Here is a 16023-nt window from a genome sequence, read left to right as displayed (position 1 = left end):
AGTTTTGGGCGGTTTGTGGGCGTTAGAGTGGGCGTGGCACTGTGCCGAAACAAACTTGCGCTGCGTAAGAAGCTCAGGAATCTGCACGCCAAATCTCAATAGCCTAGCTCCCATAGTTTCCGAGATCTCAGCGTTCATCCGGACGGACAGACAGACGGACAGACGGACAGACGGACATGGCTAGATCGACTCGGCTAGTGATCCTGATCAAGAATATATATACTTTGTGGGGTCGGAATCGCTTCCTTCTACCTGTTACATACTTTCCGACGAATCTAGTATACCCTTTTACTCTACGAGTAACGGGTATAACAAGGAATATTTTATTCCTTTATTCCTAAGTTTTGATTTAGTAGGTAAATGAAAACAGAATGGGAGTGAAGCATATTTATGCTATTTGTTGTATTTATGACATTTTATCTATTTATTATTTTTATACTTTCCCATTAATGTACTGGATGTTAATTTCAGCCCGTGTTTTGGCGGATATTAATTTGGCTATGGATTATTTTGTTAGTTGGTAAATAAATATGTTTATAATGTGGTAAACGAAGTGTTTGTCCTGTCTGACATGAGACCCCCATAAAGCCGCAACCTCGAAGGGGCCGTTCTAGAAGAAGGAAAAGGGTTATGGAACGGCCGGTGGGCTGAATGCCGCCTCATTAACAGCTGAGGTGGAAAACCGGTTGACCTGATCACAGGTGTAGGGGGCCTAATGCCCGACAATAGCCCATGTGTAGAAGTGCTTTCTCTCCCCGGCCTAATTTTTGGTTTGTCCTAGCACGCAATCCGAGTTTTAATAGTAATCGAAAAGGCAACGACGGGTTAAAGCAAAGACCTACCCCAATAGCCGACGAGCCGAGGCGATAGATATTTTTGCGTGAACTCTAAACTTTTGGGCAAAAGGACATGAAAGATTGCAGTGTACCAGCTAGTTACCCTGCGGATACGCGGGCGTTGTAGTTTTAGCTAGTTTCCCTGCGGATACGCGGGTGTTGAACACTTAGCTAGTTTTGTGTTTTAAATCGTCTGTTTATGTTTAATTGTCTATTTTATTGTAGCAATTTTAACAAAACCTAACTCTGTTTTTAACCTGTGCATTTTGTTATTGTAACTTCTGTACGCTGCGGTGCATTTGTTTCAATAGCTTTTGTTGTTGCTTCCCATAATCTGTAATCTCTCTCTCTCTTGTAATCTCTCTCCCGTTTCTTGTCGTCTCAACTGTTGTCGTGTATATTTTGTTTGTGTTTCGCAAGCCACGCTCAGTCGACAGCTACTCTGTCGCGCTCTCTTGCTTTCGCAGTCTCTACGCGCTCTTATACTTTTGTGTTTTTGTGTGTCTACATTTTTATTGTTTGATCCCAGTGTCAAATTAAGTGAGGTATTTATAATTCTTTTGATTCTTTGGTTTTATAAATAACTTTTTTTCTTAAATTTAAATACTTAAAAATGGCTCTTTGTTGTTCCAAGAAAGATTGTCAGTTTGGATCGTCCCCTAATGACGTTTTTATTTACTGTCGTCTCTGCAATACAGTCATACATCCAAAATGTACTGGACTTGTTGGTTATGTTGCGCTGACCAATGATCGTTTTATGAAACTTTTCAAAATCTGCTCCTGTAAAGGCATCAGTTCCAAATCCCAACTTAGCTCCAAATATTTTTACCCGATCGGTAACGGCAGCTATGTCGGCATCTACTGGGTCAGGGGGACCTAAAGCTTCACTGACAGCAGTACCCATAGGTACCAAAAGCTCTGGAGGAGTCCCTGTTTCTGCTAGTCAGCCTAAGGGGTCAAACCCTACGCAGCTTTCTGTGCCTACAGGTGATGTTAGCTCTATAGGAGTCCCTAGTCTCGATAATCAGACGAACGATGCTCAGATCGCTGGTGGTGGAAGAAAGACCCTCTCGGTTGTTCCATATAGGAAGGAACTATTTGTGTCTCGTTTAACACCTGAAACCACATCTGCAGATGTTTTGGAATTTATACAACAGGAACTCCCATCTCAAAACATCACAGAGGAGGAGTTTAAATTTCCATATGTTCGTAGGATATCTTCATTTAAAATATCTGCTCCTCCGGAAGTATTTAATGTACTAAATTCTACAAGTTTTTGGCTTAATGATGAATTGGTCATTAAAGAATTTGTTCCAAACAGACGGTGAACTAATAATAGGCCTTCCAAGACTATACCTGCGCCAAAACACTGAGCAGTTTATTTTTGGCCTATCAAAATGTTAGGGGACTTAATATGAAGTTACCTAAGCTTTATGCTGACTCCTCTGCCTTTTCTGAAGACATTCTGGCCTTTACTGAGACTTGGCTGAAACCGGAGATATCAGACTCCGAAGTTCTGTCCAAAAATTTTAATACGTATAGAACTGATCGCTCTCCTCGTAGGGGGGGTGGGGTGCTGGTTGCCGTTACCTCTACTTTAACATCGGAGAGAATATACTTTCTTAATCCCAATGACATAGAATTCGTTGGTGTTAAAGTTTCTTTGAAATCTTTTTCTATTTATGTAACTTGTTCTTATATTCCACCTGGATCATTTATGAGCAATATTTGTCTGCAATAAAAACTGTTTTATCTCATTTTTCCGAAAGGGATCTTTTAATTGTTTTGGGTGATTTCAATCTCCCTGACATTTCTTGGTAACTTTCCACTGACTCACTTGTCTCTACCCCTTTATCTGACCATGACTTCGTTGACGGTCTGTTAGAATTATCATTACAGCAAGTTAGCTTTATACGTAATTCACTAAATAGACAATTAGATCTTGTATTTGTTTTAGATCCGTCTGAAGTCACTGTATCTAGAATTGACCCACTAGTTGTGCCTGAAGACCAGTATCATCCCACATTAGAACTTACAATTTGTCTTCCCTGCGTTGATACCCACTCTCCTTCACTTTCTCCAACTAAAAGTAGATGCTTTCGTAAATGTGACTTTAGTAAACTCAACAACTTGATTTCACAATATAACTGGACAAATTTATATAATTGCTTGGATATTGAAAGTGCTACGGAACTATTTTATAGTGTCCTAAACTTTTTTTTCTGTGAATGTGTTCCTGACAGTTTTCCTCCTAAGGTAGACAGGCCACCTTGGTTTACCAATCAGTTGCAAAGACTTAGAAACCTAAAAACAAACTTCTATAAAAAGTACAAAAAGTCGGGTAGGCCATCCGATTTTTCAAGATATGTGGTGGCTCGTACTAATTTGAATGTACTTAACAGTCATTGCTATTCCATGTATTTGAACCGATGTAAATTTGAATTTTCAAAGGATCCGAGGCAATTTTATAACTTTGTCAATGCTAAGCGAAAGTCTTCAGCATTGCCATCATCCGTACGATTTAACTCTATTGAGGCATCTACGGATCCCGAAATTGCTGATTTATTTGCTGAATTCTTCCAATCTACTTATAGTTCTGTTTCATGGTCTAATTCTAGCTACCCTAATCACTTAAACAGGGCAAATTGTATTTTTTCTCCTGTAATCACCGAGAGTTCTCTCTTAAGTGATTTAGAAACTATAATGCCAACCTATTCTCCGGGGCCAGATGGACTCCCTGGGTGTGTTCTTAACTTTTGTGCCCGAACTATTTGTAAACCCATTCTTAAACTTTTTCATTTGCATATCTCATTATCTGTTTTTCCTACTATCTGGAAAGATTCTTTTATTATTCCACTCCACAAAAAGGGTGCGAAGGTTAATGTTTAGAACTATAGAGGAATCTCCAAATTGTCTGCAATTCCTAAAACATTTGAACGCATTATAACCTCTCAGTTGCAACATTTGTGCTCCTCTTTAATATCGCCGTGTCAACATGGTTTTGTTAAGCGTAGATCGACCACCACTAACCTGCTCGAATTGACATCTTTTGTACTAGATGGATTTAACAAAAAATTGCAGACGGACGTTATATATACAGATTTTAGTAAAGCCTTTGACTCTGTTAACCACTCTCTTCTTTTATTCAAATTAGATCAGCTCGGGTTTCCGAATAATCTGTTAACTTGGATTTCAAGTTATTTGAAAGGTAGATCTCAGAGGGTTTTATTTAAAAACGCTGTTTCCAAGATGATCAACGTGACATCTGGAGTGCCTCAGGGCAGTCATTTAGGCCCTTTGCTGTTTACTCTGTTTATAAATGATCTTCCTTCTATCGTAAATCACTCTCGTGTACTAATGTATGCTGATGATGTTAAGCTTTGTTTTTTATATAATAATATTGAATCTGGTTTCTGCTTGCAGTCAGACATGAATAGATTCCAGGAATTTAATTTAATTTTCTTGGACGTTGATGCACTATGGTCAGTACAAACAAGTGGCCCTTACGACACCAAGCAATGCTTGTTACGCGCGGAGCCCTAAACCGATTTGGGCAAGAAAACGAAATCGCGGACCTAGAAAAAGACGACATAACAATAGACAGTTTAAAATACATGCTCACATAGAATGGCTAGTAACATAGAAATTTACAAATTATTGGAAGATAGAAAATACATTATTTTATCATAATTAGTTGCATTAGGGCTATCAAACAGTAAGACGTGACACAGTGCATTATAGTCGTCACAAAGAACCCGAAAAGGATCATGAAGGGCACAATTGGATCTACAAATTGGCAGGGACAACGGACGAAAACGACGAACTGTTCTACAGGGTACATTCCAGTTGAGGGAACTAACAAGGAGTGAGAGTCGACATCACCATTAATTAATTTATGCAAAAACATAACTCCATGACACTTTCTACGATGGTTCAGGGTTGGTAAGTCCAGCAGGCGCAACCTCGCATGGTAAGAGGGCAATCGACTTCCTGTCCCAGTTTAAACCTCTCAAAGCAAATAAAAGGAATTGTTTTTGAACGGACTCTAACATATTTTGGTAACAGCTAATTTGAGGTGACCATATACACGAGCAATATTCCATTGACGGACGAACAAGAGAAACATACAAGAGCTTTGTTGTGTTTGGATCATCAAACTCCCTTGACCAGCGCTTCATAAACGCCAGGAGACTTCTGGCTTTGTTAGTTATAGTAGATATATGGTCTTTAAAACTAAGTTTTGTGATCAAACAGAACGCCAAGATCCTGAACAGAAAAATACGTTCAAGGGCGTTATTTCCGATAGAATAAGAGTACAGAGATGGATTACTACGATAAAAGGTCATAAAGTTACATTTAGAATAGTTCAAATTCAACATTTTAATCATGCACCACGTATACAAACAATCAAGATCTAATTGAAGGTCATTATATGAATTAGGTAAACACATGGACAAACATAGCTTGACATCATCTGCATACATTAAAACAGTTGACGATTTTATGACATAAGGTAGATCATTAATCATTAAGCCAAAAAGTAAATGTCCCAGGTGGCTACCCTGTGGCACTCCAGAAGTAACATTAATTATTTTGAAAATTTTATTATTAAAACAGACCATTTGAGTTCTATTAGAAAGGTAGGAAAGTATCCACTCTAGTAGGTTGGGTGGAAAACCTAAAAGGGACAATTTATAAATAAGAATCCTATGGTTCACTGAATCAAAAGCTTTAGAAAAATCGGTATAAATCACATCAGTTTGATGATGTGTCAGAAAACCTCTAGTAATTAAAGACGTAAATTCAAGTAGGTTTGTAGAAGTAGAGCGACATCTAGTGAAGCCATGCTGACAAGGTGAAATAATAGACCTGCAATGGTGCTGCAACTGACAGGTAATAATTTTTTCAAAAAGTTTAGGAATAGAACTGAGTTTAGCAATACCGCGATTGTTTGAGATATCGGACTTGTTCCATTTTTTAAACAATGGTATAATAAAGGATTCCTTCCATATGGATGGAAATCTACATTGACTTAGGGACAGATTAAATATCAATGTTAAGGGAAGAGCAAGATAAGATGAACAATTCCTAAGTATACAACTTGGTATTCTATCAGGACCCGGTGAAAATGAGAGCTTGAGAGTATTAAGACTCTGAAGAACATCAGGTACATCAATCACTGGTTTGAAGATAGAGTTCAAATGAAGTAGTGCGTATGGATAATCTTTATTAATGACATTATTGCATTTCGTATAAGTGGATTAAAAAAAGTCTGCGAATAAGTTGCAAAGATCATTATCATCAGATGCTACATTATTATTGAGAAAGAGAGAGGGAGGGAAGGAGCTAGATTTTCGTTTAGAATTGACGAGAGAAAAGAAAAGCTTGGATTACTTTTGAAATCACGCTTACAGCGAGACAGGTAATTTTTGTAACAATCAGAATTGTACTGGACAAATTCCACCTTAGCTGAACTATACTTGGTGAAGTCTGTCTGTAAGCCGGATATTTTGAACCGTTTAAATAGTCTGGTTTTTTTATTCTTCAGATAAGATAGTTGACGGGTAAACCATGGAGAGCTGTAAGAATTCTTCATGGAGGAAAGAGGGACATGTTCATCAAATAGACGGTAAAGGATCTCATAAAAGTACCTAACTGCATCATCAACAGGAAGGTCAACTAGAAATGACCAGCTTACTGTCGATAAAGATTCCACTAGTCTGCCGTAATCAGTCCTCTTAAAACACAAACTAGGCTGTACATTTATTGCAGTCCTAGGATTATTAAAAAATCCATTAATACAGAGCTGAAGGGTAGGATGATAACAATCTTCAGGTAAAGATAGTGGCGAAATACGACTGACTTCAGCATCGCTACTATCAAAAACAAAGATTAAGTCAAGAAGACGACCAATATGATTGGAAATCCTGTTAACTTGCTGCAAAGATAGTTCAACAAGACCATCAATAAAATCATTTTGCATCCTAGGAATCATTGCCAATGAGTCCTTACTCTCCAACCAAGAGATACTGGGAAGATTAAAGTCACCAAGCACAATAAGTTGGTCAGTTTCAGTAAGCAACAAGGAGATAGAATGTATGGCGGACAGGTGCAGTAGATACACGTTAAATTCAGAGCCAGGAGATATATACGAGCAGGTAAAAAAAAATGTTTTTTTTTGGGAAAGATAATTTTACGGAAATAAATTCAATACCTGATGATTCAGAAATATCAACAAACTCAGAAGTTAAATTGGATTTGACTCCAATAAGAACGCCTCCACCTGGACGGGTCTGACGATCCTTCCGATAAACAAAAAAGTTGTTAGACAAAATCTCACTATCGTGTACGGATGGGTTAAGCCAGGTCTCAGTGAGTACAATAACATTGGCCTCAAAAATTGAACTATTTATATAAAGCGTAGAGAGTTCACTAAGAAGCCCCCGAACATTCTGATAGTGAATTAGGAATTTTAGTTTTTTGAATTTATATCAGAGCTGGGCGCCGACAAAGAAGTCATGGAAAGGGAGCTATTTTTTTTTATATACTCGTGGACAATTATATCAGCAGGCCAAAAATTGGGGCAAAGAAGTTTAGAGAACAGCCCATCCGGAACAAGTATTTTAAATGAAGAGTAATCTCTTATCTGTTTAAAAATTCAATTAAGTGATGTCAATACCATTTTGATTGGGAAGGGAGAGGTTTGTGACAATATGATGCATAACGTCATTTACTGTTATTGCTGCATTCAACCTAGACACAAAAATAGATTTCCTAGGTACCATGACAGTGAGTGGTACCGGAGAAGAGAGGGCAGGGCTATGCGTGTTTTTCCTAGGGATCATGACAGTAAGTGGGACAGGAGGAGGTGCAAGGGTATTAGCTATAGGCAGTACAAGGTGCGGCAGAGCCCCGGAAGTGGCAACAGCCGGTGAACGGCTAGTAGGCCTTAATGACTCAGGCGAAACTACAGTCCCCGAATCTGGCAGCGATTGCCCCGTGGCGTCATTCGCTGGGAAGAGAGAGGTTGGTCGAGAGATCTGGAACATGTAAAGAGACATTAGGCAGTGTAGGACTACGATTTATATTTAATGAAGATTGACTTAGAAGAATCCGATCTTTAAAGTTGGAGTCGCAGACATTAAATCGACTTTATAAGTCCGTAAATCCAGCACGTAATGCCTGGAACTCCAGCTCCGTTTGCCTCATAAATGCTCTTATATCGATTTTGATATGTAGGCATGTAGGGCACGTCCAGTCCAAGTTAGCATTAGATCTAGTGCGATCAGCAATTTGGGCAGCACTATGCCCAAAGTCTGCACATTTTGCGTGCGCAATGTTCTCACATAACCAGCAACTAACAATTGGCTGCCGAGAAGTGATTTTACCAACAAATTGGCAACCAACAACACAGCAGGCAGACATTGTTTACAAGTTGAGGTCAGTTAAATGTAGAATGTAGAATGTAGAAAAAGTAGAAAAAGTAGGAAGCTTTAGATGAGTGCCAACAAACAGCTGTGTGGCTTTGCAAAACGCAGAGGAAAGATAAGAAAAGAGAGCAGTAAGACCAATTCAGCAAAGACCCGTTAACTCGAAAATGAGAGCCGGTGACTGACGTTGGGAGAACGTAGCAGAGCGAACGGTGCGAGAGAGCGCCAAAACAACAATGTAAATAAGAAACAACAACAATGCACAAAGCACCCGCGTCTGAACTATTATCCAATATAATAATAAAGATAATGGTTTTAACACAAATAACTAATTTGCATGCAAACGGCGGCCTCAACCGAGTTGAAAATGTAAAGTTTGGGAATATATCAGATCGGTAATTTAGACACTATGCGAATAAATGTAGGAGCAAATATAAAACGCGTCCGTATACAACAGAGACCGAATTCGAGAAGGAATGGTGTCAGTACAACCTTTTGAATTTAAACTATCTTAAATGCAACGTTATGAGTTACTCTCTTCAGAACATGTCCTTGGACCGAATATACTCAGTAAACGATTTAGGTGTTCTCCTAGATCCTAAACTTAAATTTGACTCCCACATAACCTCTACTGTAAATAAAGCTATGAGTGTTCTTGGGTTTATAAAGCGTTGGTCTAAAGAATTTGATGATCCATACACTACCAAATTATTATTTACCTCATTTGTATGTCCTAATTTAGAATACTTTTCTTCCGTTTGGAGTCCTCAGTATCAAGTGCACATTGACCGTATAGAGTCCGTACAGAAACAATTTCTTCTTTTTGCCTTACGTGGTTTGAACTGGGATCAAAACGTCAGGTTGCCTTCTTACTCGAGTAGATTGCTATTAATTAATTTGCCTAGTCTAGTAAGCCGTAGAATTATGCTTGGTACTATTTTTATGAATAATCTTATCAGAGGCGATATTGATTCTGTAGATTTGGTATGCCGCCTAACTTTCAATGTTCCTGTTAGACTAATGCGAAACTACCATCCTATCAACTAGCCACGATGTTCATCTAATTTTAGTCAGCATGAGCCCTTTCGCGTTCTTTCTAATAATTATAACAACCTATATCATTTAATTCGTTCCTCAACTTCTATCCCTGTATTAAAAACTAAAATCTTAGCTCATTTGCTTTAGTCTTGTTGATCTATGTTTTGTCCTGTCTTTATTTGTTCTATGTACCTTCCTCGCGAACCGTATTTGCCCGAAATAAAAATGGGCCAGCGCGTAACAAGCACGTGCTTGGTGTCGTTTGTGCCACTTGTTTGTACTGCTCTTAGTGCATCAACGTTCAACAATATTTTCCCTGCGGATACGCGGGCGGTGTAGGCTTGTTAGCTAGTTCCCTGCGGCTACGTGGGGGGATGTTATTTTAGCTAGTTTCCCTGCGGATACGAGGGCGTTGTAGTGCTAGCTAGTTTCCCTGCGGATACGCGAATGTTGTTTAAGCTAGTTTCCTTGCGGATACGTTGGCGTTGTAGTTCTAGCTAGTTTCCCTGCGGATACGCGGATGTTATTTTAGCTAGTTTTCCCGCGGATACGCGAGCGTTGTATTTCTAGCTAGTTTCCCGGCAGATACGCGGGTGTTGCCCACTTAGCTAGTTTTCCCTGCGCATATGCGAGCGGTGTAGGCTTGTTAGCTAGTTCCCTGCGGCAACGTGGGGGATGTTATTTTAGCTAGTTCCCTGCGGATACGAGGGCGTTGTAATGCTAGCTAATTTCCCTGCGGATACGCGGATGTTATTTTAGATAGTTTCTCTGCGGATACGAGGGCTTTGTAGTTCTAGCTAGTCTTAACGGGTTTTCCTTAGATGTGTTCTTCTCAGCACGGTGGCATTGCTTGTGCGGGGGAATTTTCCCTAAAAGTTGGAAAATTTTACAATTGCGCGGGCATTCGGGTATGATCCCCAGCTAGAGTTCCCGAGTTTTCGTCCACAGGAGTGCCTAAAATAAATCTCTTTGACCAATACACCCGCTCTCAACTGTCTGAACAGATTATACATTTTTCTGGTGAGGATCCTGGGTTGACTGAGACGCCGACCCCAGCAAATCGCATCCTTACAGATTGGCGCCCGAGCAGGGACTAATTGTGGAAAACCTTTACGGAAAATTTTTATCCATCGTGGCCTAAAGACCCACCAGATCATCTTATACGAGCATTTTAGGGCCACGTAAAAAAGAAAGTAAAAAAACCCATTTTTTTTGTGAGTCGGGACTCATCTATGGAAACAGCGGGAGAAACTGCCGTATAAACATATATATATATATATTAAAGGAAGGGTAACTTTTGTCCAAGTCGGAAAATTCAAAATATATGCGAAAAGTCCTATGCCAGGAGTCCGAAGCCCAGACACGAACCACAAGAAATCTGCCGAGCGTGAACCATCGGGGCAACGATATTTTTTAACATACCGCACTCTGGGAACTGGGAAAAGTTTACAAGGACAGTCACCTCGAAACTCACGACTAGCCCTGGCATAGTAAAATCCGTGAAAAACATAGAAACGTCCCTAGAGACCCTGTACAAGGAATTACTGGATGCGTATCACGCATCATGCCTGACATCAAGAACAAGGAAGAAGACCACCGTGGTGAAATCGGGAACTGACACTCAAAAGCAATAACCCCCGAGAGTTCTTCAAAGTCGCCAAAAAGGCAGACAATGAGGTTATCAACGAAGAATACAGAATGCACGGATGTCTTAGACGCCAGCACGCATCAGGACATAGCAACTGGCGAAGAGCGCGCCCCGAACGATCTTATAACACCTAGGAAAATCAACTGGGCCATAGACTCCTGTGCGTGCTATAAGGCACCAGGACTAGGAATATTTCCAGCCATGTTACAGGTGACTAAGGAAAGGATCACCCCATGGCTATAGCCAGTTTCCCTGCGGATACGCGATCGTTGTATTTCTAGCTAGCTTTCGGGCGGAATCGCGGGAGTTTTAGTTCTAGATAGCTTTCCCCGTGGCTAGGCGGGTATAGTGATCTTAGCGGGTTTTCCTTAGATGTGTGGAAACTCTAGCCAGTTCTCAGCACGGTGGCATTGCTTGTGCGGGGGATTTTTCCCTAAAAGTTTAGAAATTTTAGCAAAGCGCAGGCATTTGGGTACGATTCCCAGCTAGAGTTCCCGAGTTTTCGACCACAGGAGTGCCTAAAATAAATCTCTTTGACCAATACACCCGCTCTCAACTGTCTCAACAGATTATAAATTTATTTGGGATAGATCCTGGAATGACTGAGACGCCGACCCCAGCAAATCGCATTCTTACACAGTTTCAACTTATCAGTTTTTCAGGGCTGTTCATAACTTAACCGTTTTCCTCATTTAGTACAGTAGCCAATTGCCTCAACTGCCAGAACTAGTGAATACCCTATTTGATATTTGTAAGCTACAAACGAAAAGTCGTATTTTGGTTATAAAATGTTTAAGCTATTTGTCTTTTTGAAATCACAAAACAAAGGAATCTTGGTAATGAAATGTATTTTGTTCACTTTGCGTTCAGTGTGCCCTATTAGGAAATATCAAAAATATATTTTTATAAAATATCGATATTCGACATATCAGAAGAAAACAAATGTCACGATATAAATATGTACATATTTATTTTTAAGCCTAGTACTCAGATCGGCTAAGAGTTTCACTAGTCGAAGCCTTATTCTTAGCAGTGTGACCGCAGTATTCAAAGCTCACCCGCAATGCGTGTAGCATGGTCTTACTGTCAAGCATCTGAGTTTGTTTTATTGACAAAAAAAATTTTTTAAAGACGAATCTGCTGTTGCATAAAGAAATACAAATATATGGAATGTTAAAAGGATGTTTTTAGTTATATTAATTAATAGTTTAAGGCTTCCTTCTTTTGTCACGAATGCTCCGCCATTTTCTCCGCGCCATTTGCAGTCCAGCCGCAATATGCCAACATAGACCTTAAGGGAGTGGCAGCCGGATTGCGAACGCGGTCGTTCCGCTAACGCTGCAGGAAGTCGCCCAGCATCCTGGTAATGGCTAGCTAGTGGCTCCTCCAGCTGTCCCTTAGCGGGCGTCTTCTTTTCCTCCACCCTTTAGAAGCCAGCACGTCGTGCAGCTCCGCTTTAGCATCCAAGTAGATGGTGGTCGTCGGAGATGGTATTACTGCTGGTTCTGCTAAAAATATACTTAACTGTTGGCCAGAACTTACATTATTTGCAAGGACACGCCCGGCAGGATGTCCATGTAGGGAGCGAGATTCCACTCGGCAAGTTCCTTCCCATTGGGATTCTTTGGTGGATCTCCACCAGCACTTTAACTATTCTGCCGTGGCCAACAGCTTGGATTAGCCGTCCTTTTAATCAGCACTGACATTCTGTACGCGTTTTTGGGTTTTTTTTCAATTTTTAATTTTTGGTTTCCACTACGCTTTTGCACAATCACCGCCAAAGATTAAATTTCTTATTCTTTAAGCCAGCGTTCATCTGAGTACCGAGCTGAAAAACAGACCCGACGAAAAGGGTTAGCCGCATATTTCCCTCTCGCTCACTCCTACGGTTAGCTCTCGGTTTTCGTCGATGTGAGTACTAACTAGGCTTATTTCAAAAATTTTCGATACATTGATATCTTGATATATTTTTCACATCCCTAGCAAAAACGTAAATTAATTCATTGATCAACACCTTTCTAAATCGCATTGTTATTCTAAACGTTATGACTAACTTACTTAAACAGGCTTTGGGCTTTAAAATACTCAGTAGTACCGCTTCCGCCTACTAGGTTTCGTTTGACCGCTATGTACGCTAGTTCCGTTCGCTAGGTGCCGTGGCGCTGGCATGTGTGGTGGACCGCGCCAACAGAAATGCCGTCGAATTTGATTGTATTTGAAGTTCGAAACAGAGTAACGGGTAGCTAATACTCGAAGCACTCGACTATAACGTTTCTTCTTGTTTTAGTTAGTTTTACCTTGTTCATATTTATAATATATAAATATATATATATATAAATATTTATATATATAGTATAATAAAAAAAATATTTCATGATTTTACTTTCGAACAATTTGTGCAACGTGCCTCAGCTGTCTAAAAATTCAACAGGGACCCTTTAGGGTCGTTAACTCAATTGCAGAAACTTTCTGTTGCACTTTAACAGTTTAGGGAATACCCAGTATGATAACGTAACATATTATGGACAGTATTAGAAAATTTGGATATTGTGGGTTTCTATTTAAAAAAAATCTTTCATGCATTTGGAATTGTGCCATAGCTAACAATACTTATGCTTATAGGTGTGTAAAATAAAAAAGGAATAGTATTAGTGCATTGGCGAGGCCAGTCGCGTAGTTGTCATGCTAGTGTTGCGGTTGTTGGACTTGACTCGCAGCTCGTTGACGAGTTTGAAGAGCTGGTCCTGCTTGGAGAGCAGCTCGCGGGTTCGCTGGCAACCACGCTGGAGGGCGCATAGACCAGGATTCCAGCGACAGTACAGCCCTTTCCACAGGCGGACAGACCGCACGCTAGCGATGGGCCGCAGCACCAGCTCAGCCCTTTGCGTGAATGAGGGAAATAATGGATTCAAGTACTGGTCTAGCGAAGAATTAATGTGCGTCCACAGGGATGTTGTTCTATGCTTCAAATCTGAAATATATGTGTTATTGATTTTCATATGCAGGCAACTGACTTTTGGGGACTTTCACCTTCAGTCACACGCTCGGCCTCCGTGTTGCAAAGAAAGGTGCCGAAGCGGCAGGAGTACAAGTGATCCACGATAGTTATCAGAAAATGCTCATTGAACTCAAAAGCATTGTTGAACTGCTGGCTAACCTGCCACACGCTGTCGATAAATTGCAGAAAGACTGGTGATCTGTCGGCATCCGAATGCTTGTTGTCGCCGTGACCAATCCGTTGCTGAAACTTGTGGCCAAAAGACAGCCATTCCTTCTCGATGAGCACCTCGAAGCCGCGCACAGTACGATAGTAATGGTCGAGCAACAGCATAGAAAGGGCCGTCAGCTGTGCTGTGCGATCCCAGCCATCAGAGCAGTGAACCACCACAGAGGTGCTCATGGTCTCCACCTTGTCCACGATTCTCACGGCTCCGGCCAGGATGCACCTAATATGCTTCAGCCACAGAGTGTTGTCAATAGCCGTCTGCCACTTTGAGTCGTCGGTTGTGGGAAAGCAAGCCTCCTTAACCTTGCGCAGGCTTTCCCGCATCACGTGGATGTTGTGAATGTCGAGGAAGTGGATTTCTACGTTCCTGTAAGCGTCCTCCGACTCGTAGCCCCCACCCTTAGCCTTGTTGGCGATGGCATTGGCGCTTGGCCGCGCGTCCATTATGGTCAACTTGTCCGACTGAGCGTTCGCCTCCATTATGAAGCTTAGGTACGCCTCATCGTCAGAATTTCGCTTGCCACTTACGCCCACCAGGGGCTGGGAGCACCGCGTGATGGTTGCCTGGGTCCGGGGGTTCATCCAGGACAGCACCGGTAGGCGGCAACGCGAACGGAATGTAGCCACGCGCTTAAGGAAATCATCGGATGCCGCCTTAGGCACAGCCCATACGGCCGGATAGCTGTCACAGATGGCGTAGGACTCATTTAACTTGGTAGCCCGCCACATGTCGTTAGGAACACCCAAACGCCGAAGCTCCGCCAGCGGTTCATACACCGCCCATCCGTCCCAACCACCATTTCCGTTCACCAAGTTTCCCGCCGCATGGGAGAAGGCGAAGAGGCGTCCATTGTTCGAGAGTGGAAAGGCATTTGCCTGCAGTTTCTCAAAGACCGTCCTGCGAGAGTGATTCTGCTGCTTGTGGGCAAAGCGCAGGTTGCGCATGTCCTTACAGAAGATCTCAATGCCGTAAGAGTTTTCGCCCCGCGACGTGGCACCGCCGATCTTCTCTACGCGTGCAATCACGCCCAAGGGGACGTCAACGACCATGGGGGGCTCCTGATCCCGCAGAGGGAGCGACCGGAAGTTCAAGCGGTAGTTGGTGATTGTTAGTGCTCCAAACATGGGCCCACGGTAGGGACAGACGTAGGTCACGTCATTCTTCTGGTCCTGATCCTCCTCTCCATCCAGGTACCCAAAGGGCGTGTCCCGCAGAACGCCGTTCTCCCCGACATCGTGCCTAGAGCACAGCGAAATGGACTCGGATTTGCTGTCCAGTGAGTTGCTGCTGACCGTTTTGGAGGGCAACTTGTCAGCCAAGCCGGCTGAGGAGTCCATTTAGGATGAACACTAGAGGTGCTTGGGCATGTGTACGCAGAGACTGTTATTTAAAGTAGGGATGTAAAAAATGTAGTAAAATAGCAATGTATCGATATTTTCGGAAAAAATATTTTTTTGTGATTTTTTAAATACAAGTATTTTTAAATATACTCAGGGTATTGATTAACTGTTTATCAGGTGTTCCATATAAACTCTATTCTCAGAGATTTTGACAATTCAACATCCTCAAAGTTGTTAAATTGCTGAAAGCCAGAGTTTCATCTTATACCCTATTCACATATACTGTGTTTATGGGATGCCGAATTCACGCTTTCATTTCGCGATTTCAGCCGATTCGTGTGTGCATAAACGCCATTTCGTGAATCCGGCAACACACGAAAGTTGACTATGAATTCAACCTGAAAGCGTGAAATGGTCACAATTAAACTCGGGTAACTCTATATAATTATCGGAGTTGCCAGATCGATATAAATACATAATTACACCTTACATTCAAAAATTTTT

The 16023-nt window shown here is 41.4% G+C and overlaps 1 protein-coding gene across 2 annotated transcripts; it reads right to left on the bottom strand.

Moving 5' to 3' along the window:
* Window positions 1-13491: 13491 nt before the first annotated feature.
* Window positions 13492-15794, bottom strand: mtm (phosphatidylinositol-3-phosphate phosphatase). Of its 2 annotated transcripts, XM_070998170.1 has the most exons (3): window positions 15670-15794; window positions 13983-15559; window positions 13492-13923 (listed from the first exon to the last, which is right to left on the bottom strand). In XM_070998170.1, exons 2-3 carry the CDS (start codon window positions 15514-15516, stop codon window positions 13601-13603), a joined length of 1857 nt encoding a protein of 618 aa, XP_070854271.1. In that variant the 5' UTR covers window positions 15517-15559; window positions 15670-15794; the 3' UTR covers window positions 13492-13600. The 2 variants fall into 2 exon arrangements, with proteins under 2 accessions (XP_070854271.1, XP_070854272.1); XM_070998171.1 differs by lacking the exon at window positions 15670-15794 and having other exon boundaries at window positions 13983-15609.
* Window positions 15795-16023: the final 229 nt, after the last annotated feature.

Source organism: Drosophila suzukii (genome assembly GCF_043229965.1).
Source record: "Drosophila suzukii chromosome 2 unlocalized genomic scaffold, CBGP_Dsuzu_IsoJpt1.0 scf_2c, whole genome shotgun sequence".
Lineage (NCBI taxonomy): Eukaryota > Metazoa > Arthropoda > Insecta > Diptera > Drosophilidae > Drosophila > Drosophila suzukii.
This window is presented reverse-complemented; position numbering and strand designations above follow the sequence as displayed.